This window comes from Suncus etruscus, chromosome 6, assembly GCF_024139225.1.
Source record: "Suncus etruscus isolate mSunEtr1 chromosome 6, mSunEtr1.pri.cur, whole genome shotgun sequence".
Classification (NCBI taxonomy): Eukaryota; Metazoa; Chordata; class Mammalia; order Eulipotyphla; family Soricidae; genus Suncus; species Suncus etruscus.
Window position 1 is genome coordinate 123,323,401 of NC_064853.1, and position 24,461 is coordinate 123,347,861.

The 24,461-nt window shown below is 42.7% G+C and overlaps 1 protein-coding gene across 1 annotated transcript in view; it reads right to left on the reverse strand.

Annotated features, from left to right (window-relative positions):
- The window catches only part of TENM2 (teneurin transmembrane protein 2), a 1,185,834-nt gene that overhangs the window by 262,545 nt on the left and 898,828 nt on the right, over positions 1-24,461 (reverse strand). The window contains exon 6 of the mRNA XM_049774568.1: positions 3,215-3,449. Within this exon, the coding sequence (XP_049630525.1) occupies positions 3,215-3,449 (235 nt within the window). The remainder of the gene's footprint in view (positions 1-3,214; positions 3,450-24,461) is intronic.

Here is a 24,461-nt window from a genome sequence, read left to right on the forward strand (position 1 = left end):
GGCCAGGTCTCCATCAGCACCTCTAATTCTGCTTGCCATCAGGACGAAAATGGAGAAAAAAATGATACAGAGAAGGCTCCACATGCTTCATTAAGAATGAGATGAACATCAAAGAGTCACTTAGAGGGGAGGGCTGGCTCTGGGTTGGTCTATATAGTGATACCCTAGATCTGGCCATAGTTTTCAGGGATGGAGGATCCCTGTTGCTCATCTCCACAAGTTATGAAATTTCCCCATCACAGCCCAGAGGCCTGTGTTCACAAGAGCAGAGGTGATGAAATGGTAACTTTCCACTATGTCTTTGAAATGAATCCTTACATCACAATCAGCTTCCAGGATTGAGTGCATCTCTCTTTCCATCTATTCTTATTTGCTATCAAAGAAGCTGAGGATATTTCTTTTTGCTCATGGGCCACTCCCAGCAATGCTCAGAGCTTAACTCCTAGTTCCATACTTAGGGATCACTCCTGGTGGTGCTTAGGTAAATTCTTTGTGATGTCTGGGATCTAGTCATAGTTAGCTGCATATAAAATAAGCAATGCCCTAATCTCTGGACTATCTCTCTAGCACCAAGATAGTGATTTTTTTTTTCAAAAAGAAATATGGCTGTGTCACTCCAACATGCATATTTTGATCTTGGGTTTATTTCTCACTGTTCCCCCTTCCAAACTAACCTCAGAAGTTATAGAGTGTTGAGAGTGACAATGGTGTTTCTTGTGATAGAAGTGACTCTTCTGAAAACATCTGAATCTGGGGCCAGGTGCCAGGAGAACTCACTCACCTTGCCAGCAGAGAATTGGCATTTCTGGTCCCAAGCACACGCCTCCAGTGTGCCAGGGGAAGGGATCTGGAGGACGTGTTCAGTCATCAACAGTTGGTGGGTTCATCAACTACGCCTTTGGAATGAGGCCTACACCAACCCCCAAAGGGTTGGCTTAGGAGAACTATTCTGAGGTGGTGAGTGTGGTGAGATAAAGGGAAAAGGGTATACAGGAAAGAGATAAGGGGGAGAATCATCCTTATTTCACTCTGTGCCTGGCCCCTCTTCCAACCAATCACTCCTTTGAGTCCTCAGAGCTGCTCCAGGAATCTGCACCCAATGAGGTGTTCTGGGAACCTTTGGTAACAATGAGGATCTATAAAAGGTACGTAATGGCCAAGCTATTGGAATCATCTGTCTGCAATTGGTTAGCAGTAAGATACCTACTTTGGGCTTCTGACTGGCCACTGAAGTTGACAGGATTAGGTAGAAAATGGATGGTGTGTGTGTGTGTGTGTGTGTGTGTGTGTGTGTGTGTGTGTGTGTGTGTGTGTGTTTGGTGGGGGGTTTGATAAGATCAAACCTATGACCTCCAGAACTGGTAACTAACTCTGGACAGACAGTAGTAGAAATTTCCAAACATTCCACTTTGGTGGTCTTAGAAGGCTTCCTCACTCACAATGTAACTGGATCTCAGATCATTCAGAATCCTAGTATGATTTTATTCAGCCAGAGGAAAAATATCGATTTCCTTGCTCTCCTCTGGCTTCTTCTCTCCAAACCCTTCTTCAGTGTAAGATAACCAGAGCTCACATCTGTACACACTACCCCTAATGCATAGTCTGTCTTCTGGGTAAGAAAATGTCTTCTGGGTAATCAAACTCAGAATTTTTTAGCATATCCATGAGTGGATTGCTTGGCTCTTTCATTTCCAATACTTTATGAGACACCAGTAGAAAAGGGAAAACAATGAGCTGTCAACTTTGTCTCTGCCTGCTTACCTAATAAATTCACTCTCATTCGTCCTTCAAAATCCAGTTCCAGCAGCCCCTCAGCTCTGATCAACCAGGGAGAGTTTGACCCTTTTTTTACTTTTCACTGCTTAATTTGTAATTTACTGAGCCTGGATTCTTCATTAGATTGTATGGGATTTGAAGGCTGTATATATATGTATATATACACAGATGTGTATATATATATATATATATATATATATATAGTATATGTATATATACTTTGCGTGGGGCACAATTGGTGGTGCTCAGAGCTTACTTCTACTTCTGCACTCAGGGATCCCTCCTGGTAAACTCATGGGACCATATAGATGCCAGAGACCAAATCTGGATTGACCCCATGCAAGGCAAATGCCCTACCTGCTGTATTATTTCTCTAGCCCTCAGGACAAATGTTTTAATATCTATCTTTCAGAACCAAACACAGCACTTAAGGAGAGATTCAGTCAATATTTGCTAATGAGAGATGAATTGTAGGGGCTGGAGTGTTAGAATAGTAGGCAAAGTGGGTTTTTGTGTACAAATTTCACAATCCTATGAAAGGTTGATGTGAATCAGCATCTTTCTCTGTTTAATCTCCTTGTTTCCTCTAGACAAGGAAATGCTGAAAATTGGAGGCGCACATGATGAAACCATCTAAGGAAGGAGCCACAAGTTTGCTATGACCCTCACCAATCCATGACTCATTCCATTGCAGCAGCCAGTAAAAACTAAAATCAAAGGTGAAGCAAGGACAGACATGAGGACCAAACCAACCTAAATTTTTCGAAACTCTTCCCTTTGGACATACCTAATGCCATATTTTCCTCTAGTAGATTTTTTTTTCACACATTATCATTTGCTCCTTAGGTGTCAAGCTATGAAAGTGTGGGGGAGGAATTAATGTGAGATTGCATGTAGATAAAATAATTAAAATTAGATGTCTGTCTGTCTGGAGTCAAGAATTTCAATATGGGGCTGGAGAGATAGCATGGAGGTAAGGCGTTTGCCTTTCATGCAAGAGGTCATCGGTTCGAATCCCAGCGTCCCATATGGTCCCCCGTGCCTGCCAGGAGCAATTTCTGAGCATGGAGCCAGGAGTAACCTCTGAGCACTGCCGGGTGTGACCCCCCCAAAAAAAAACCACAAAAAAAAAAGAATTTCAATACACTTAATTTCCAATGAGTCTATGCATTACTTCAAGAAAGACCCAAATGCATCATTTATTGGCAGCTTATGAACATGCTTCCCATGAACCTTTGAGTGAAACAATGTTATATTAATTCTGTTAGTTGGGTACATAGGAGCTGTTTAAGGGGGTAATCAAGAAGGTACAGGAGGAGTGAAGGAGTGAGAAATCTTCCAGTTTCTTTAGATCAGGATGTTTCTTCTAGGACAATTGGGGATGTTTGGGTGACCTGGGTGACCGGACCAGCTTCTTGAGTCAGTAACAGGGACTTACCTGGTCTCCAGGGGTACGTTGCTATTTAGCACCCAGCTGTCCTGGAGCTGGACGGACTCAGGTGTGGTGGCCAGGTCATTGGGGGCAGGTGGTGGGGCATGGATCTGGCTCCGACGGTTGGTCAGTGAGTTCCTGTTGAGGGAGTTGACGGAAGAGTGGTGATGGGACAGAGTGTGGTTGTGAGGAGGTGGCAGAGGTGGCCTCAGAGTTGACTGGCTGTGGTGGTTTGGAGGGCCTGGGAAGAAAAGAGAGAGATAACAGCTATGAAGCTATGAGCAGTTGCAGAATGGCAGTCCAAGACATCAAGAAGAACAGCAGAGGAAAGCTTGGAATGACTGGCAACCAGAGGGAGACACAGACCAAGTGGCACTTCCAGAGGTCTGGGATCATCCCAATCTCCTTGATTTATACACACCAGGAGTTCATTTGCCTTGAAACACAGGGAACAAAAGCAGAATGAGAAAGTTGTTTGAAAATAGAATTGAAGAGGAATGACTGAAATTTCCTGAATAGGATCAATAGTGCATATAGAGAGGGAAGGAAGATACCAAGGAAAGTGAGAAAGAAGAGGCAAATGGTAGAGACTAGAGCCATAGTACAGTGCAGAGGGCACTTGCCTTGCACGTGGTCTACCCAGGTCTATCCCCAGCATCCCATATGGCCACTTGAGCATTGCTAGGAGTGATACCTGAGCACAGAGCCAGGAATGAGACTGGAGCACTGCTGGATATTCTCTCCTGCCCACAACACAAAAAAGAACACAAAGAGGCAGATGGGAGATAACATAAAATATATCACAAAATGTTACACAAAATGGCAGGGGGTAGAGATCTTGGCCACACTGGCAGATTATAGCTGTAGTATATTAAAATGTTTTAACCACAGAACCTACACCACTGAAAGCACGGAATCAAACTACAACAAGCACACTTCAAAATGTGCCTGTAAAGGAGGAGGCTTGGGAGGTTGGGGACAGGAATATTGGTGGAGGGAAGCTGACCCTGATGGTGGGATTGTTGAAACACAGAATGCCTGAAATTCAACTGTGAATACCTTTGTAAATCATGATGCCTTGGTAAGGAAAATTACAAACAAAAGAGCTTAAAGATTAATAAGCCACGGAATGTCCCATTTCAGTGAATCATTATTGTGAATGATCAATTTTTCCACTAATTCAGGGCATTGCTCACATTATTGCTGGAGGAGCAGTGCAGCAGATAACAAGAAAGGGGAAAGCAAATATTAAAAATTGTGGGAATCAAGTGGCAAAGTTAGGGGGGTTGGTTGGGACATTGTGGCTAGCAAAGAGGATGGAACTATCACCAAGTAGCTCAGGCCCATGTGGAAAGATTAGATCTCATGGGAATTCCTCTTCTGGTTTTTTTTTTTTCTAGGAAATCTAAAGGCTGGACTTAGGGATTTGTAGACCGTATGTCCAATTTTATTAAAATATTGACAATTAGCTAGAGAAAAAATGCTGGACAGGTAGTGCAGCATCCAGTGCCTATTCCAACCAAAACCTATTTGCAAACTTAAAATCCACTATGAGTGATTGCTGAGCACGGACCAATGAGTAAGACCTGAGCACAGACAGGTGTGCCCATACCTCTGTTCCCCCAAAACCCAACATGTGCTTGTATTTCTCTGTATATTTACACATTTTCAGTACTGCATCTGACAATGCTCAAGAGACTGTGTGATGCCAGGCATCCATTTAGATGGGCATATACTCAAGGCCTGTGCCTTAACCGTTGTACTATTTCTCCTGCCCCATCTGGTGTGATTTTAAATACACCTTTGAAGGTGTATCATGGCTAGGGAAGACTATTCTACTTTTTGGTACTGTTTTCTGCCTAGTCACTCATCACGAAGTGATTATTAAGCACATGTCTGAGTAGAAAAAGAAGTGAGAGGAAAGGGGGTGACATGTGCCAGAATGACCACTCAGAGAGGTTCTTTATGGTCCCTAAATTCTCACGTCATAACTTGACCCCTAACTCCCATCCAAGTGGGGTCAATATTTGTATTAGTCAGATAATTATAAGGCTGCCCCAGGGAAGAGGAGATGATTGAGTGTTCAGGAGAAAACACCCTGCTTCCTACACTGCCCAAGCCCTCACTCTCCACACCTCCCACCATTCCCCTCCTTACTTGAGGCCCACACAGTCTCCTAGAGCACAAAGGAGCCTTGTGTGAGATTCCATTCACCAAAGGACATAATAGAAGCTTCCTGCCTCTCTCCCCTAGCTAAGGCATCTCTGTCTCCACCAACGTGTGTGGGCCTTGGATGGTGCGTGGGTGGAATTCCTGTGGTTGTTTTTCTGCTGGCACTATCGAGCGGTGGAGCAGGATAGTGCCAGGGACACAGAGGCATTGATGGAGTCCACATAAAAAGGAGGGTGAATGGTTTAGAAAGGGATGTCAGGGCCCGGAGAGATGATAGCACAGCGGCGTTTGCCTTGCAAGCAGCAGATCCAGGACCAAAGATGGTTGGTTCGAATCCCAGTGTCCCATATGGTCCCCTGTGCCTGCCAGGAGCTATTTCTGAGTAGACAGCCAGGAGTAACCCCTGAGCACCGCCGGGTGTGGCCCAAACCCCCCCCCCCAAAAAAAAAAAAGAAAGGGATGTCAAGCTCTCTAGGAGCAAGACTAGAGCATCCCATGACAGCTGGAGCAGGATTGGGGGGGCATGGGCAGGGGGAAGAAGCATTGCACACCTCATTCTGTTCTCTGAGAGTGCCCTACTCTGCTTTGCTATGAGAAATAATATTTAAAGAATTAAGTTTCTTTATTTTAAACACCGGGCTTTTACAGCATTACTCATGCTTCAGTTATTTCTGGCATTCGGTATTCCAACACAATCTTCCCACCAGTGTAAAATTCCCTCACCCTTGTCACCAGTTTATCAACCTCCCCAAAGCCTGCCCCTTGACAGGTACAAATAATGTACTTAATATTGCTTGGAACAACTAAATGGTATGGAATTATACAAAAAATCATTAAAAGAAAATTTGTAAAAGTTGTCATATCTCACAACGAGGTCAATATGTCATAGTCTGAAGGTTTACTAAGCTGTTTATGCTAGTAGAGCATTTGGTTGTTGGATTTATTTGTTGCGCTTATGTGGCTTCTATGTTAATTTCAAATCTAATTTGGTGTATTCCTACTGGGAAGTCAGTATTAAAATTATGGGGGATGCTGCATGGCCACACAAGCAATTGAGTGGTCCAGGAAGAAATCACACATAGTTTTTGTTTTGTTTTTGGGTCAACTTAGGGGTTGCTACTGACTTTGCACTCAGAAATTATTCCTGGAATTTTTGTTTTTGTTTTGTTTTTGGGTCAACTTAGGGGTTGCTACTGACTTTGCACTCAGAAATTATTCCTGGAATTCTCATGGGACCATATGAGATGCCAGGGATCAAACGCAGGTCAGCTGCATGTAAGGTAAACACCCTAAGCACTATGCTATCACTTCAGCCTTAGAAATCACATTCCTGACCTCACCTATCTAATATCCAGCACCTACTGGAGTGAGAGATGCTTCTCTCACTACTGTGGCAAGTTTCCACTGTGCCATGGATTCTGCATGCTTGCTTAGCCATCTCTCCAGCAGCCCACTTTTTTTTTAAACAAACTCAGATCTCTAAGCTGGAGGGGAAGGTGACAATGACATCCAGTGGCAAATGTAGCCACTGGTGGTGGTGACACCTATAGTGGAAATAGCCTAAGTGTTGAAGAAGACACATATTAAGTCACTATTTGGCAATAAGAAAAGATGTAATAGTAATAGTGCAATTTGAAAAGATGGGGATGGATCTGGAGAGTATCATGCTGAGCAAAGTTAGAAGGAGAAAGACTGACACAGAATGATCTCATTCATACATAGGACAGAAAGTAACATAGGGACTGGCACTATCTATAGTACAGCAGGTAGGGCCCTTGCCTTGTACATAGCTGAACTATGTGTTCATCTACGGTATATTGTCTCCTAAGCACTGCCTGAGTTCAGAGCCAGGAGAAAGCCCTGATCACTGTTGGGTGTGGCTCTAAAATAAAAAAAAATGGAAAGTAACAAAAAACAACAACAACAACAAATACTCAAAGGCAACAGAAACTGGGACCTGGTTTTGAGTAGTAAGCACATCACTGTAAAGGGTTGAGAGCATTGGAGGCGACATTGGGAACAATTGAAGGGAAGCTGACATGCTGGTGGGCTGGTGGAGGGAGTGGCATTGATTTTTTTTTTTCTAAAAACCCTGCCATTACCAACATTGTAAACCACAGTGCCTTAAATACAATAATAATGATGATAAAAAGAAAAGTGGGAGCATTTGGGGTTAGTTCAAGGGCATTAGGAGATAAAAATTTGGAAAGCTGGGTTTGAAGACTGGGCCACGAGTTCTTGAATTCTCAGTACCCTGATTTTACCCCAAAGATCAAAAGAACTGGTGCTTAAGAATCAGGTTTCTGGGAAAGAGTAAGAAATAAAGACAGTGTTAAATTTGCCCCCCTTTACCTGACCACATGCACTGGAACACACTGGATTCCTTTTAAAAACCAAAGAACAGATGGAACTGGCTGAAGCCAGGGTCTGAGTAAGGAAAGCAAACTCAAATTTCATCATCAATGGATACCAACCAAGGCAAACAGAAACCTTTTTCCCCAAATTTACAGATTTTGTGTGATGTTTCAGATTGCTGCCTTCTCTTGAGAAAACAAAAACAAAAACAAAGAAAGCAAAAAAGAAAAAAACAGTCCCAAGGGCCTGAGTAATAGTACAGTGGGTAGGGCACATGGCTGACCTGGCATCCCATATGGTTCCCTGAGCCCACCCAGAACCTTAAGTAAGCCCTGAGTACCTCCAGATCTGATCCAAAAATACCCCCCAAACAATCCTTAAGTGGAAATGCTAAATTTTTTGCCTGGGGAGGCTGCAGGAAGGAGCACTGATAAGTAGTTTAGTTGGTTTGCCAGCAATCCTAATGATGCCTGGAAGCCCAACTCTATGATACTCATGGCTGGGCATTCATATTGCTTTTGCCATTGCTTTGGCTTTGGGTAGTTCTGGATTGGACATTGTACACAGCTAGCTGAACAACCATTCTGCTACAATGAATGGTGCTGAGCACCTTCTGACTGTTCAGTTTTCCTGACTCTCAGACATTGCTGAAGGCAATGGATATCCATTTCTGAAAGCAAACAGGGATCCGCGTTCTGTTGCTGCAAAGCAAACACACACTGCTTTTCAAGAAGTCACATTACACAAAACCCTTCTCCCAGGCAACTGAGGTCTTCAACAGATGATGCAGCAAAAATGAGCAAGTCAGCTTGATAAAGGGACACAGTGCTAGTCTGAGCGTACACAATTAGTGAGTTTAATTAATGTGCATTTTATTAATGGTTCTTCTATTCCATAAATATAAAATCACATAATAATGCCATTTAATCACTGAGAACAATGTAACAGAAATGCTCAAATAGTATCCACCTAAATGGCCTGTGATTCCTGGCAGAAAGGAGACTGTCATTAAAATCAGGGCATTCACCTTGTATTTTGCCCTTTGAATTTGCCTCAAGTAAAAGATCTGGATTTATCTTTAGATGCAAAGGGGTTTCAGTGTTAGGACTAAGAAGGTGCTGGGAGTTTAGTTCTTTGTTGAAAGTTAGGGAGGACCAAAACATCTCAAAGCAAAAGTAAGTGAATTTATAAAGAAGGGGCTATTGTTAAAAATCAAGTGCCTGAATGAATTATCTGGGACACTTTCAGCAAGGTCTATAATTCAAAATTTGCTATGAACCATTGGTTCCAGCTACTTTCTTTTTGATATGGATGTCAGTTTCATATTAGGAACTACTTTGGGGGCTTATTGCTTGTGTCTTAAAAAGAAATCCTTTCCTCCCTCCCTCCCTTCCTCTCTCTCTCCCTCCCTCCTCTCTCCCTCTTTTCTCTCCTTCCTTCCTTCTCTTCTTCCCTCTCTCCTTCCTTCCTTCCTTCCTTCCTTCCTTCCTTCCTTCCTTCCTTCCTTCCTTCCTTCCTTCCTTCCTTCCTTCCTTCCTTCCTTCCTTCCTTCCTTTCTTCCTTCCTTCCTTCCTTCCTTCCTTCCTTCCTTCCTTCCTTCCTTCCTTCCTTCCTTCCTTCCTTCCTTCCTTCCTTTTCTTTCTTTCTTTCTTCACATCTGGAAATACTCAAACTTATTTCTGGTTCTGCACTCAGAGATCACTCCTAACTGACTTCAGGGTATCATCATAATTGGGTTGGTCACTTGCAAGGATCACCCCTCAATTGTTGTTTAATTGGTAACAATATATACCCTACCATTCTGGACTTGGGAACTAGCACATCTTGGAATTTTGATACTTATGTTAACTCAAAGAAAATTGGTTCCATATCACAATAATATTACTACTATTGTCAGAAAAAAACCACACATATGTTTTACATAATAAAGAAAGGAAGAATTTTTTTGGAGTGCAAGATAATTGGTTATTATTGTTATATTCATCCTAAATAAATACTCAAGAAGGCATTTGGACTGTCTTGTCAAAGAGTATGTGTGTGTGTGTGTGTGTGTGTGTGTGTGTATGGTATATGGGTCAAGATGTTAAGCAGAAGAGACTATAATTCATACCAATTTTTTGCTGATGAAAAATGATGATAAAAGGTCTGAAAGAAAAAAAAACAGAAGCAGAGGGCTTCCCAGTGCTAATAACTCACTCATTCTTGGAAATGCTATGCCTATTTTTTTTTTGTCCTATAAAATTTCTAGCCAAGCCTCTACATCGGCCCACACTAAACCTATATTTTGGTCCTATAAAATTCCTGCCCCCACAGTAGTGAATGAAGCACAGATTTTTGGCTTCATCCACTGGACCTGGCCTTCAAGCAGTTTTGTGTGGATGCCAATAGTGGGTAAGGTTGGCAGAGACTGAGGTTGGTTGATGGTTACTGGCACCAGGATCCCAGTTCAAGTTTGACCTAGGATGAGCGTGAGACGGACTGAGAGGCGAGAGTGCTCCAGATCAACAGCCTTTGGATGGGACTAAAAGAATCTTCTGCATGTGGCCAGACTGGCAGCTAGCTTTGAATCCCTGCCAGGTCACTCATAAGCTGTGAGACTCCTTCAGAGTTTTATGTTCTTTTATTATTTTTAAAATGAAATGATAGGGGCTGGAGAGAAGGTCTGATGGGGGAAAGCACTTGCCTTGAACACAGCTAACCTGGGTTCAATTCCTGGCACCTTTCATGATTCCCTGAGCACTGCCAGAAATGATTTCTGAGTACAGAGCCAGGACTTATTGCTGAGCATTTCTGGGTTTGACCAATCTCCCTGCCCTCCCCCAATTAAAATAAAATGATATATAACAGGGGAATAACAAACACTAAAGGCAATAGAAGTGAAGAACATGACAACTGGTCTTCAGTAGGAAGACTATCATGGGGGTGAGTGTTGGAGATAAATAATGCAGAGATGAGAACACTACAATGATGGAGAGAAGAGGTCAATCAGAAGGTGTTGAAAGATGGTAAAGGTTATGCATAAAATCCCATGAATAGTAGTACTGTAAACCACTGTGCCAAAATTTTATTTAAAAAGAATCTGTTATGTAGGCAGGGTAGAGGGTGGGAGGAAAACTGGAGACATTTATGAAATACAGTGGACACTAGTGAAGGGATGAGTGATGGAAAATTGTATGCCTGAAACCTTATTACTCCTGGCTAAGCACTCAGAAATTGCCCCGGCTTGGGGGGACCATATGGGACACGAGGGGATTGAACCGTGGTCCTTCCTTGGCTAGCGCTTGCAAGGCAGACACCTTATCTCTAGCGCCACCTCGCCGGCCCCCAAATAACTTCTTAATTCATGAATTCATTTACATGTAGGAAGAATACCTACATTGACTAGATAATTAATTGACTAGATAATTTAAAAAATACTGAAATATTTGAAGCTGCAGATGTGGCTCAAAGTCGAATGCTTACTTTGCCAGCAGGTATACGTAAACCTGAATTCAATCTCCTGCGCCACAGAAACAAACAAAAATTTATTTCATGTCCCTCCTTTGGTTCTTAGGACATTATATAATATTTATCTGTAAAGATTCTGGTGTGAATTTTGGTACTTGGTTGGTAAGATATTGATCAATAAAAACTATTATTATTTTGATTTTGGGCCACATCCAATGGTTCTTTAGGATCACTACTGGCAGGGAATAAATGTGGTTTTGGGACAGAATTGTGGTCAGCGATATGCAACAGCTTACTCACTGTCCTATCTCTCCAACCCCATTCACCACCATTGTTATTATATACTATCATCATAATTTTGACCACCATCATCACAGAAATTACAAATATGGCTGCAGTTGGGATGCTGAGTGATTTGTTCCCAGTATTTACGGTGGGAGCTGGGAAAGATGGCACAAACGACCCCTGGAGATGAGTCTTTGACCTCAGGACTCTGCAGTCCATAGAGGAACAGAGGATTCTGGGTACTGGCAGAGGCCCATGAAGGCTGTTCCCGAGTGTGTGAGAGCTGGGACTTGGGATTCAGTTTGGTTTCCTTTCCATAAACAACGGGTGTTAAGGACAACGAGACACAAACATTGGCCCCAGCCACAGCTAATCTCAGTCTTCCTGCATGGCTGGGTACATGCAAGGCACAGTGTGATTTGTTTCCAGATACTTCTCACTCTCCTGTGGTGGGGATAGAAAGGTCCTCTCACCCCAACTCACAGCTTCCAAGACGTTAAGTGCTATTGCCACCTGAGTAACTTAGCTAGCAGGACCATTGACATGCAGACATTCCACTGGGCTATGGAACTGGTTTCACTCATTTTTCTTTGCATCTTTGCTAAAACAGCTCAAAAGGCTGGAATTTTTCTCTGACATGCAGAAAATCTTCGGTGCCTTTTACTTATATTGTTTTATTTTTTGGAGGTGTCTCACTAGTGGCACTCAGGGCTTACTTGAACATTAGTGCTTGGGGGCGGGGGGGGGGGGACCATGTAGAGGCAGGAATCAGAGGTATTCTTCCTACAGGTAAAGCCTGAACTTCAGCCTATTGATCTATCTCCCTGGAATGGCCCTGGGTTCTATCCTGAGAACTGATAGTGTCCTGAGCTCCAATAGGTGCGGCTAAAAAAGAAGGAAAGAACAAAAAAGGCAGAACTAAATCTGGTGAGTAGTGGGGGAGACTCATCCATATCCATGTTCTGCACAGCCCAATGCTGCTTAGATTGGGAGAAACAGGCCAGAACAGCTGATGTACAGTACAATCTCTTTCTGGTACCTTCCCCAAAGGCCAGCCCACATGCCTTCCTCTCAAGGAGTGCTCCAGCTCTGCCTTCTATAGCCAGTGCCAGGAGGGATAAGGGCAATGAAATCCATGAGGCATAAAAACAGGGTCACGGTAACTCCAGGCCAGTTCTTCATCCTTGACTGCAGATGCAGCTGTTGGCCTGGGGCAGAAGGGTGGAGGAGATAGGGGAGTAGGAGGGTGTGTGTGTGTGGGAGGGAGAAGAGGGTTCAGATTCAGTTCCCCCCCCCCCCTTGATGCGACTGATTTGTCTCCAAGTACCAGGCACTGTTTTTATGTTTCTGTTTGCTTGGGAGCCAACTCCCTGACTCTGTGCTCCAACAGGATTTAGGAACTCAGTGGAATACAGGGTATCAAACCAGGGTCAGGCATGTACAAAGCAAGCACCTTCACCACTGAACTATTTCTGTGTCCCAGAAAAAAATTTGTATTATTTTCCAGTCACCCCCTTTTTTTGCATTCCTTGCTTTCTTAAATCACTGGGAAACAACCACTTAAAATCAATGTCAACCCCATTAGCTACTTTTGCCAGGTGACACAGAACAAAAAAAAAATAAGGATAAAGAAAAGTAAAAGACCACTTAAAATACTTATGAGGAATCTAAAAAGGAGATTTTATTGCAAAGTTACATCTGAGCAGTGCCTATCTGAGCATTTCAATAAATCTACATTACCCTGGGTATTTGAGCTTCCTTGGGGAGATGGAAGCCTATCAGCAGAAAGTAATGATTTTGGGTTTTTCAATTGCCCTAAGGATCTTGACAATGCTATTAAGACCATGCTCTCCCTGTTGAGAAGTTTAGGAGCAAAATTATTAATATGTCCAGACATTCTGTTGATTGTTGTTCTGTAGCAGAAAATACTCTCTGTTCTTAGAGCTACATTATCACTTTCCCGAGCAGAGATTGCATATGAATTTAAACTTTCCTTATTCTAACACATCGTATGGATTCAAGGTCTTATTGTAAAATAGGCTGGGCAAAATTTGGCTATCTCCCTACCCAGAAAAGAATATATTTCTCAAAGGCCAGACTATTTTAATTTTTTTGGGCGGACTACAACAGGCAGTGCTCCGGGATTACTCCTGGCTCTGCACTGAGGAATCACTCTTGGCAGGCTCAGGAGACCATATAAGATGCTGGGGATCAAACCTGGATCAGAGCATGTAAGACAAATTCCCTACTCACTGTGCCATTGTTCCAGCCCTTATTTAAAAATTTTAAAATAAAAACCTCAGTGGAATTTTCTAACATGGAAATACTATTCATTTTTTGGGGGGGGGTCACACTCGTTTGACATTCAGGGGTTACTCCTGGCTATGCGCTCAGAAATCGCCCCTGGCTTGGGGGGGACCATATGGGACACCGGGGGGATCGAACCAGCGCTTGCAAGGCAGACACCTTACCTCTAGTGCCACCTTCCCGGCTCCTCTTTTTTTTTTTTTTTTAAATAAATGCTATAATCGAATCACTGTGAGATACACTGTTAAAAAGTTATTTATAAGTGAGTTTCAGTCATACAATGTTCCAACACTCATATCTTTATGAGTATGCATTTCCTACAATAAATGTCCCCAATTTCCCTCCCATCTGCCTCTATGGGACAGACATTTCTCTCTCACTATTCCTGAGCTCTTTACCAGGTTATTCCTGTGGCTGTATTTCATTTCCATCCCAGCTCTACCCCCGTCTTTTAGATAGTTCTCATGCTTACCCTCTGAACACAGAAAAAAGATCAAAACAAAGATAGAATGAGATTTTGATTTCATATCCCACCTCAGTTGAGCAGAAGGATTGGGCTGAGCTTTGATCCCCGCCATTCATTAATACCAAGAACAACCCAAGTGCAGCGGTGAAATGGCGAGAGGACTGATAAAGGTTTCTGGAGCATTTTCACTTCAAAGCGCAGCAGAATTATTTACTATCTAGGTGACCTTTTCCCCAAATGTCTCATGGTACCCGTCTTATAGGGCAGGGAACAAAAGTTACTCCCTACTACATAAACAGAAGCCAGCTGAATGTCAGCTCTCCACAAGCATCTGACTTTGTGTTCAATGCAGCTGATAGGATGGAACAGGAGCTACTGGAGAGAGTGTAAAGATACCCTTTACACCTTTAAAACACAAAGGAACATGCAATCATGAATGCAATGCACACAAGTATACATGTATGTGCACATATATACAAACACACGAATGTATACCTGTAATAGCCACATAAAGTACACATGTGTGTATACATTTGAATGGGAGTGATTTCCCAGAGAAACAGGTATCTGAGAGTTTCCTGAAGAAGCATCCATCTTAGTCAGAACTTTTGGATAATTTTTCAGTGACTGTCTTGCAAAATTATCTCAGAGTGACTCTTCTTCCCTCAAAAAAATGGATGGTACCAAGACCAGACAGATGTATGAACATTTAGTGGAAATAAAAATGATCACGGGGCCAGTGAGGTGGCGCTAGAGGTAAGGTGTCTGCCTTGCAAGCGTTAGCCAAGGAAGGACCATGGTTCGATTCCCTGGCGTCCCATATGGTCCCCCCCAAGCCAGGGGCAATTTCTGAGCACATAGCCAGGAGTAACCCCTGAGCATCAAACGGGTGTGGCCCAAAAACCAAAAAAAAAAAAAAAAAAAAAAAAAAGAGCTGACTTGAACACCAAACTCAAAGTCAATGACAACAGAATCGATACCCAATCTACAACAAGCTGTACAAGTGGAGACCAGCTACACTAGCATTATGGGGGGTAATGGGTTGGAGATATGGGATGCAAGTTTGGAACAGGGGTGGAGGGAGGACAATACTGGTGGTGGGATTGCCCCTCATTTATTGTCATTATGTACTTTAAATATCACTGTGAAAGATTTATAATTCACTTTGGCCACAATAAAAATTAAAAAAATATATTTAGATCATAAAATAAAAAGAAAGGAAATCAACGAGGTTATGAGCAGGTATACCCAGGGCAGAGAAAGGAAAACTAAAAAACAAAATAAAACAACCACTTCTTCCCTTAACCTTCTACCTCCATCTCAGAAGATCAACAATAAAAAGAATTGGATCATGGAGAGTGGGGTGCTTTGCAGTTTTTAGTTTGGGGAGCATGCACTGAGGGCAGATGGCCAGTATAATAGAATCACTATTTGCCACTCTGCTCTCCAGGGACAGGACTGCTGAGTAGTCATGGACAGGGCTGATTAGTCGAGCAACAGGCCCAAGTGATGCCCTGGATTCTATCCGTAAGACTACAAAAAAGAAATGTTTTCTCTCTAGCCTGGGTTAGACTCTGTGCACACTGACCTCTCCAATCTTGTCAGGAGATTCTGAGTTAGACCAGGCGAATAATAAGCTGCTAATCAGTTCCCTCTCTGAAACCAGGAATCTATGGCCCATCTGGGTTGGCAAATGGTAAGATGAGTTAGTCCACCTGGTTAAAATGCTCAGAGAAAGCATTGCCAAGAGGAACTGTAAAGTGGCCTTGTTTACTTGTTTAATTTGTTTGTTTGTTTTTGGCCAAACCTGGTGGTGCTCAGGGCTTACTTCTGGCTTTGCCTTCGGGGATCACTTCTGGTAGGGTTTGAGGGACCATATAAGATGCTGGGGATCAAACCTCAGTTGGTCACATACCCACGCAACTGTGCTATTGCTGCAGCCGTCCTTTGTTTAGTTTTGATCAAATAAGCTATATTTTTTTCAAAGTAGTGGAGAGAAGGGGAATTTTAGCAGACTAGTTTAAAGAGGATTATTTTTTATGACTTGGAAAACTCTCTGCTAAGGTAGATTACAAAGAGAAAAACAAGCACAGATTTAGCAATGGAAACCTTATCTCCCAGAAACTCTGGATTGTCAAAACAATTAGTACTTTCAACCTTCCCCTTGTACGGCTTAATCATAGTGAAATGCTTCCAAAGGTGGATTGGTAGATGCTAAGAAGGTGCTTACAATAGCCTTTGCTATGGTTTGGTTTTGTGTTTTGGGGGCACACCTAGTAGTACTCAGAGATTACAGATGGGTGATGTATTAGGGGAAACTATACAAAGCCAAGATGGGGAGGAATGAACCCAAACAGTGTAAATGCAAGGCAAATGACTTATTCCCCATACTATCAGACCTGTGCAGAAGCTTTGGAAGGATGATATTTCTGAATATAAGGCAGCAGGAAGTCTGGGTTATCTTCACTCTTGGGGTTTACTTACATCTCCAATCCCCTATTGCAACACACACACACACACACACACACACACACACACACACACACACACACAAAAGTTTGTGGTCAAATCATCCCTTTTGATTTTGGGTTTGGGACTCATGCTGCAGTGCTTGGTGGATATTCCAGGAGCTGTGCTGGGTAGATCATTCTTGGCTGTACATGCTGTGGAGCTATGAGGGTGCCAGGGATGAAATTTAAGGCTCCTCTGAGCCAAGCCAGGACTTTTTTTTTTTTTTTTTTTTTTTAGTATTGGGAATAGATTTTATTGCTTTGGCTACAACACAAAGAACAGGATTCATAATCCTTTCCTCCTCCCCAGCAGCAGATTTATAGACAATGGCACTGGATCGAGTTTGTATGGGGGCATCAAAGGTCACTCATATCATTGATCAGATTACAAGGTAAAATATTTTGGCTAAGATGTGGGAGAAGATCTAGGGATCTTTGATTCTTACAGGTGGTCAAATAACCAATGAAGCAGGCTCAGGGGTTAGTCTCTGGATTCAAGGCAAAGAGGGCAGGTGGTTCTACACACTGATAAAAGATCATGCTGGAGGAACTTCAACAAACCCAACTGATACCCAATCAGAAACTTTCAATTAGTTTTATAAATGAAGCTCTGCAGCCCAAGAGAGGTTAAGTTTTGGTGCTGCTTGATCTTATTCTTTTTTTTTTCTTTTGTGCAGTATTTTTTAAAATGTAAATATTTATTTAAGTACCATGATTACAAGCATGTTTGTAGTTGGGTTTCAGTTATATACAGAACATCTTCCATCACCAGTTTCTTGCCCTCTAAGCATCTTCTCAGCCTCCTAAGTCAGGATCCTTCTCTTCACCTTGCTCAGTCCTATCCTGGAGTCCTGCAGCCCTATCATTGCCACTCACCCCGAAACGCTCAGCTCTCCTGAATCCTTCACCCCATTTTTATGGCTGAAGTCTTGAATTAGCTATTGGCTTCTCTGAGTTTCTGGTGGTGCCTGTGATTTTCAAATATTTGTGTCTCCAACCTGGGATTATTCTTAATGCCTTAATGTGTGGAGAGTGAGTCATCTCTCGTGGAATAATCAGATTTGGTGCAGAAAATCACTTCCATTTCTAACGCTGCTCATCTGACACTTTAATTGCCTGTCCGGGGAAATCTTCTCAATAAAAAGGTATTTGATTGGAGGGGCTGAAGTAATATTACAGCAAGGAGGGTGCTTGCCTTTTTCACAGCCAAGCTGGGTTCTATCTCTGGCATCTCATATGGTTTCCCAAGCCCCACCAGGAGCAATCCTTGAGTACAAAGCCAGGAGTAAGTCCTGAGCACACTTAGAAGTGGCAACAATACAACAAAACAAAAGCAATGATATTTGATTTAAGGAGGCCTCTTTCGTTCAGGAGAGAGAGAGAGAGAGAGAGAGAGAGAGAGAGAGAGAGAGAGAGAGAGAGAGAGAGAGAGAGAGAGTTATCTCCCAGTGTCTAGAGAAAACCCAACTTGGCCAAGGAACAAGCAAGGAAAGATGTTTGAAAAGCTTTACATGTGGTGCGTGAATATGGTTCCTCAACTTCTGCCAGGAAAGATCCCTGAGCATAGAGCCAGGAGTAGACCCTTAGCACTGCTGCATATGGTCCCTCAGATCTCACAAAACTAAAGAAAGAAACAACCAAAAGGCACTGAAGTAAATACAAAAGGCTATGAGGTCCAAACACTCATATGAGGGACTGGGTCAGGCCTCAGGCTCTTTGCACCTGCCCATCCATGGCCACAGATAATACAGTGTCTCTCACCCAAGCATCCACACCGTCTCTATTCGAATATTACTTCTCTTTACTCACTGGCATTTTACAACATATTCATTTCAGTAGTTGACACATGCATATATTATAAAATGATCACCACAATAAGTCTAGTTAACATCTGTCACCCCACAGAGTGATAATATACATATATTTTTCTTCTTGTGATAACAGCTTTAGAAGACAGATTTTCTTGGCAACTTTTAGATTTACCAAGAGTCTTCCTAATGACAGGTGTGGGGTAATGCTGTGCCCAGAACTTATGCTTAAGAAGTCACATAAAATTTTGAGCTTCTCACCCCCTCTCCCATTTCATTCACCTTCAACACTGGCAACCACCAATCTGTTATTTGTGTCCATGAGTGTCTTGCTTTTCTTTTTACAATAAAGCTTCTACAGGCTGGAGAGAGAAAGTAAGAGAGAAGGCACTTGTCTTGCAAATGGTAGGTCTTGGTTTGATTCCTGGCACAGGCTAGGGTCCCTGGAGCCAGAGTAAGTAAGTCCTGAGCACTGCCAGAAAAATGCCTATCTCAAAGTTTTTAAGATCACACAGAATAGTCTAAATGTCACCTTTTGAGATGTCCTCCAAACAACCCCAACAATTTTAATTCTTTTCCATAGTCTTCTCTAAAGCACATATTTTCACTTGCAATCCTTCACTTGTTGGTTTTTGCCTTTCTCCATTGGAAAATAGGCCAGATGCTATTTTCGTTTCTGTCTCATTCCTGCCTCCTGGAACACTCAGACACCATCAGCAGTGGCTGAACCCATGAGTTGATGAAACACCAGGAAGTCTGAAAGAACAAAGGCACTGAGAGGCAAATCTGAATTGCTGTTCCTAAAGCTTGGGAGATCTTTCAAAGGGGCTGGGAGCATGCTCTTTCCTTTGAGCCAACTCTCAAAAGCTTGCACTTATTGACAACTACAGAGAGGGGGACAGAGAAGTATCATGAGCTTCCTTACCAAAATACAGCTGGATCTCACGCAAACTTCAGCAATCTTTGCTGCTCCTGCAGCAACGCAAACGTGACAACAGATGCCTCACGAGTGAGCAGAAATACCCATGGGACAGTGGGAGCCAGAGGCCTCTGACACACCCCACAGGGGACAGACATACTCCACTTCCAGACTCCACCCAACATCATCTCTTGTGGGGGTTTTGAGGTTACTTGAAGATGTTCAATTTTCATCACCTGTCGATGGGATTCCAGAGGCTTTGCTACTGGCCACTAACTCACCTGGGCAAGCTAAGTATTGGGTTGCCTGTGTAAGAGGGACCTAAAATCTACTGCAGGGGGTCCAAGGGAGAAGAACAGTACTGGAGAGTGTTTACAAACCTCAAACCAGCTACTTGCAATGCCTCCTCCTTCAGGAAGCCTTCCAAAATGACCTCAGATTAAATCACAGGCTTCCTTACTATATATACAATGATCAATGCTAACACCTCAGGAAAAGTTGGTTTTTAGTTCTTTTTATATATATATATATTTTTTTTAAAACACCTTGATTACATACATGATTGTGTTTGGGTTTCAGTCATGTAAAGAACACCACCATCACCAGTGCAACATTCCCATCACCAATGTCCCAAATCTCCCTCCTCCCCACCCGACCCCTGCACACGGGTATACTTCAAAGCAAAAACTCTAGCCACATGAAGCCAGTTGAATCTGTATTTACTTCCCTTTCATGTAGACACAGTGTACCAGGGAAAGAAATTGCACTATGGTTTGTTTTCTTTATACAGAACCTTGCAAAGCGCTCTCAGGATGATCTCCAAGAGAAATGCAAAGGAAAACTTCCCCATCTTATTTCTGGTTCCTTCTCTTCAGTATCACAAATGAGAAGGACACAGAACCATGTTTGTTCATGACCAATCATTTCAATCACCAAAGTATGTCTTGATCTCGTCATTCAGTATTGGTTCACTGCCTTACACATTAGGAATTCATTTTTGTACACCTACCTAGGACCCAAAGGATGTTTGAGGTTATGGGGTCTCTGTTACTTGGGAAGAGAAAGAAAACCACACTCTAGATGTTCATTTGTCCAGCCACCAAGATCCCTACCAAACCTAATTTGTCTTGGGCATTATCAGATATCCAAAATGCTTCCCATTTCCATTTTTATTCACATTTAAACTCATGCAAAAATATTTTGTAAGGGACAAAACCACATATGGTTATGAAAATAAAAGCCATACATGTCTTTTATAAAAGTAATCAGGAATGCTTTTGCATCTTTTTTTTTTGTTTGTTTGGTTTTGGTTTTTGGGTCACACCCGGAGGCAGCGCTCAGGGGTTACTCCTGGCTCTACACTGAGAAATTGCTCCTGGCAGGCTCTGGGGACCATATGGGATGCCGGGATTTAAAGCACTATCCTTCTGCATGCAAGGCCAATGCCCTACCTCCAAGCCATCTCTCCGGCCCACTTTTGCATCTTTTCAACTTGGCCTCATCTCCCAAGCTAACTCGCGATCTGTCAGGTTTCCATACACGCACAATACCACATATAAGACTTTGTGGTAGCATCCTGTTTAAAGGATGGTCCATGGCACACAGAGAAATTCACAGGGATGTTAATTATTACCTGTGGTGAAAAACTATAACATTTTGATTCATGTGTAGTTTCAACTGAATGCGGTATTTATCAAGTGTCTTTTTATGTTTAATTCTAGATAATAGAGCATAGCAAATTGGAGTCTTCAATTATACCCAGGGAATATGCACCCTTCTCCAGCTTCTCAATGAGATTTATCTGCACATCCCTGCCCTGGGTTTTGAAGCAAAGCTATGGCAGGACCCAAGTCACTGCAGAGGCACAAGGGGAAGAATAGAACTTGGGAGCAGTTAGATCTGTAGTGTCTCCTTTAGGAAGCCTTCCCAGTTGAGTTCAGATAAAATCTCAGATAAAATTGCTCATTATTAAACGATGACCCAATGTATGTAATGTAAGAAAACTCTGGTCTCAGATGAATGCTGGGTTAATTTCAGTTATGGGCCCTCCTCTTTGTATCCCTTACCCCACCAGCCACACCCTGAGCAGCATCACCCTGACTGTGTGACCTATACCCATCTTTTCTGTGTTTTTCTAATGAGAACACATCTCTAAAACTGAAACCAAGACCACAGACTAAATAAAGACATCAGGCAAGCACCAGTGATGCTTCTGGAGAAAGACAAAGAAATCATAGAGTAGGGTGAGTGGCAGAAAATTTAAGAATTGTTTCATTAGGTAGTAAATAAAGAGCTGACTTCTGAAACCAAAGAGAAGTAGCAGATGACAAATGAGAATATTTGTGCTTCTGAGGTGCACAAATGCCTGAATGTGCTTCTGACAGGCAGGAAAGTGCTGAAGAATCTCGTAATGGGAATGATCACAAACCAGAGGCTAGAAAAGCAAAGCAGAGCCCCTCTCCTCAATTACTGATAGTCTTGTGAGATTTTGCACCCACCGAACCACGTTGCAATCCCAACTTCATGTATGTATCTTCCTCTGATAACTTAGCCTTAGTGTACTTGCCCTGAAGAAATGGAAGCTTGTATTCTATAGGGACACCTACCCTAGCAGTGCAATTCTGAATTGTCAAAGACAGAAGACCCCCTAACCATCTTCACAGGGAAAAAGAAGGAATATTACATGGCAAGAAAAGGGCTCGTTCTGTATTATGTGTAACGTTGTAGTGAGCATTCTGGGAAGAAGAGAGTAGAAAGGATTCTGAACCATTCTGTTCCACTCAGACACATTCTCTGCTTTTTGGCCTTCAGGGCTTGGGCTGGGCAGTGCGTATAAAGACAGAAAAGCGAGGGAAAGGTTTAAGGACGCTATGTTTTGCTCTAATGTGGGCATGATACAAATCTAGACACGAGCTAAACCTCAAAACCTGTATATAACTAAGGGATTTAACTGCATTCAATTAAAATTGTATTAAAAATATAAGAAAGGACTAGGGAGAGAGTTTAAAAGGTTGAGTGCATGGTTTGTAAGTAGGTGGCCCAGATTCAATGCCCAACATTGCAGAGTTCCTTGAGCAATGTTGGGAATGAGACCGAAGCACAGAACCGGAATAGCCCCCAAGTACTGCCAAGTGTAATCTAATCCCTTCATATATATGAAGAAAAAAAAAGTAGATAATAACCATCATTATAAACAAGTTCAAGACAGGATTATTTGGTATCTAAGATTTAAGATCCATTAAAACTATTTCAGGTAGGTAATCTGATGCTATTATTTTTGTTTTGGCCACACCTGGCAGCATTTCGGGGTTACTCCTGGCTCTGCACTCAGAAATTTCATCTGACAAGTTCGGGGGACCAATTGGGATTCTGGGAATTAAAACTGGGTTAGCCCATGGTTTGATTATGTGCACAGCAAATGTCCTACTGCTATGCTATCACTCTGGCTCCTGATGTTATTTTCTTAAAAATAAAGGAAAAAATCACAAAGCACCACCCTCCAAATAAGAGGGAGCTTGGGGAGATAGCTCCAAGGTCAATAGTGTATGTTTTGCAAACTAAAGCCCTGAACTTTATTCCAGGTATCACACTGTCCCCTGCAAACACCACCAGAAGTGATCTCTAATCATCCTCAGGAGCCCAGTCACTGAGTAGCACTGGGTCTGACCAATGAGTAAGTAAACAAACCTAAGAAAGCAAATCTTGCAAACCTATTTCTTTTTTATTTGTTTGTTTGTTTTTGGGAGACAGCCAGTGACGCTCAAGGGTTACTCCTGGCTATGCACTCAGAAATCGCTCCTGGCTTGGAGGACCATCTGGGATGCCGGGGGATCATCCTAGGCTAGCGTGGGCAAGGCAGATGCCTTACTGCTTGTGCCACCGTTCCGGCCCGCAAACCTATTTCTAATATCTATAGCATCATGCTATAAAATTATGCACAAACTTTTCAGGACAAAAAATGGAAATGGGGATGAAGTGATATACGGCACACAGGGTGCAATCCTCAGCATCCCATACAGTAGTCTGAACCCCTTCAATAGTGATTCTTGAGCAGAGAGAGCCAGGAGTAAGCCTTGAGCACTGCCAGGTATGGCCTACGAACGAAAACAGACAAAAAGAATGGCACCCACATATTTAAATCCCACCTACTTATTGCTAACAGATTTTATTTTACATTTGGAGTCATGTAAAGAGTATTGGTTAAAGCCCATGGATCCATGGCATTTACTGCTTGAGAAACCTTCCTGGCAAAGAGAAGCAAAGACAGCTTTCTTGTTACTGCTTGCAGCTTGCCTGAAAAACTCCGCACAATCCATAACCTCACTGATATATTATGCTCCAACATTATTTATCACAATTAATAATTGATGGGAAACATCATGGAGCCTCCCGACCTGTTTTACTTCCTATCCATATGTTAGATAATGCTTCACGGATAGAGGATCACTTTTGTGCATCTTACAGAATTTCCAACACAGAAGGATTTGTTTCTGGAACCGAGAATGTGCAAAACTAAAAGAACCCCTTATCCCTTATCCCTTATCCCTAAAGTTTGGAAAGCAAGTAGGAAGAAGCTCTCTGGGTGCTCACGGCTCATGGTTTGATGGGCAGATTAGAGAACATTAGCTGGAGGGAGAGAGGGAGCAAATCTTACCTGTTTTGTGCAGTGTGTCTGGCCAGTTCGGCATGAGGCTGGTGGGCTGGAGCCTGTGTGCCTGCGTGTGTGTGTGTGTGTGTGTGTGTGTAGCTCCACTTGGAAAGGAGGGAGGGCCAGCAGGACTGGATGTTGGGGTGGCCTTGTATGTGACATATAAAAATTACTTGGCTAGTGTTAGTCCCCAAGCCATGAAAGAGGGCTGAGTCAATGCTGTGTTGTCCTGCCCAGGGATCTCTCTCCTGAGCCCTCTTCCTTCTTCCCTGCAGGTAGAACTAACTTCTCCCAGTGACAATCTCTAGGCACCATTGGCAGATGCTGTTTTGCACA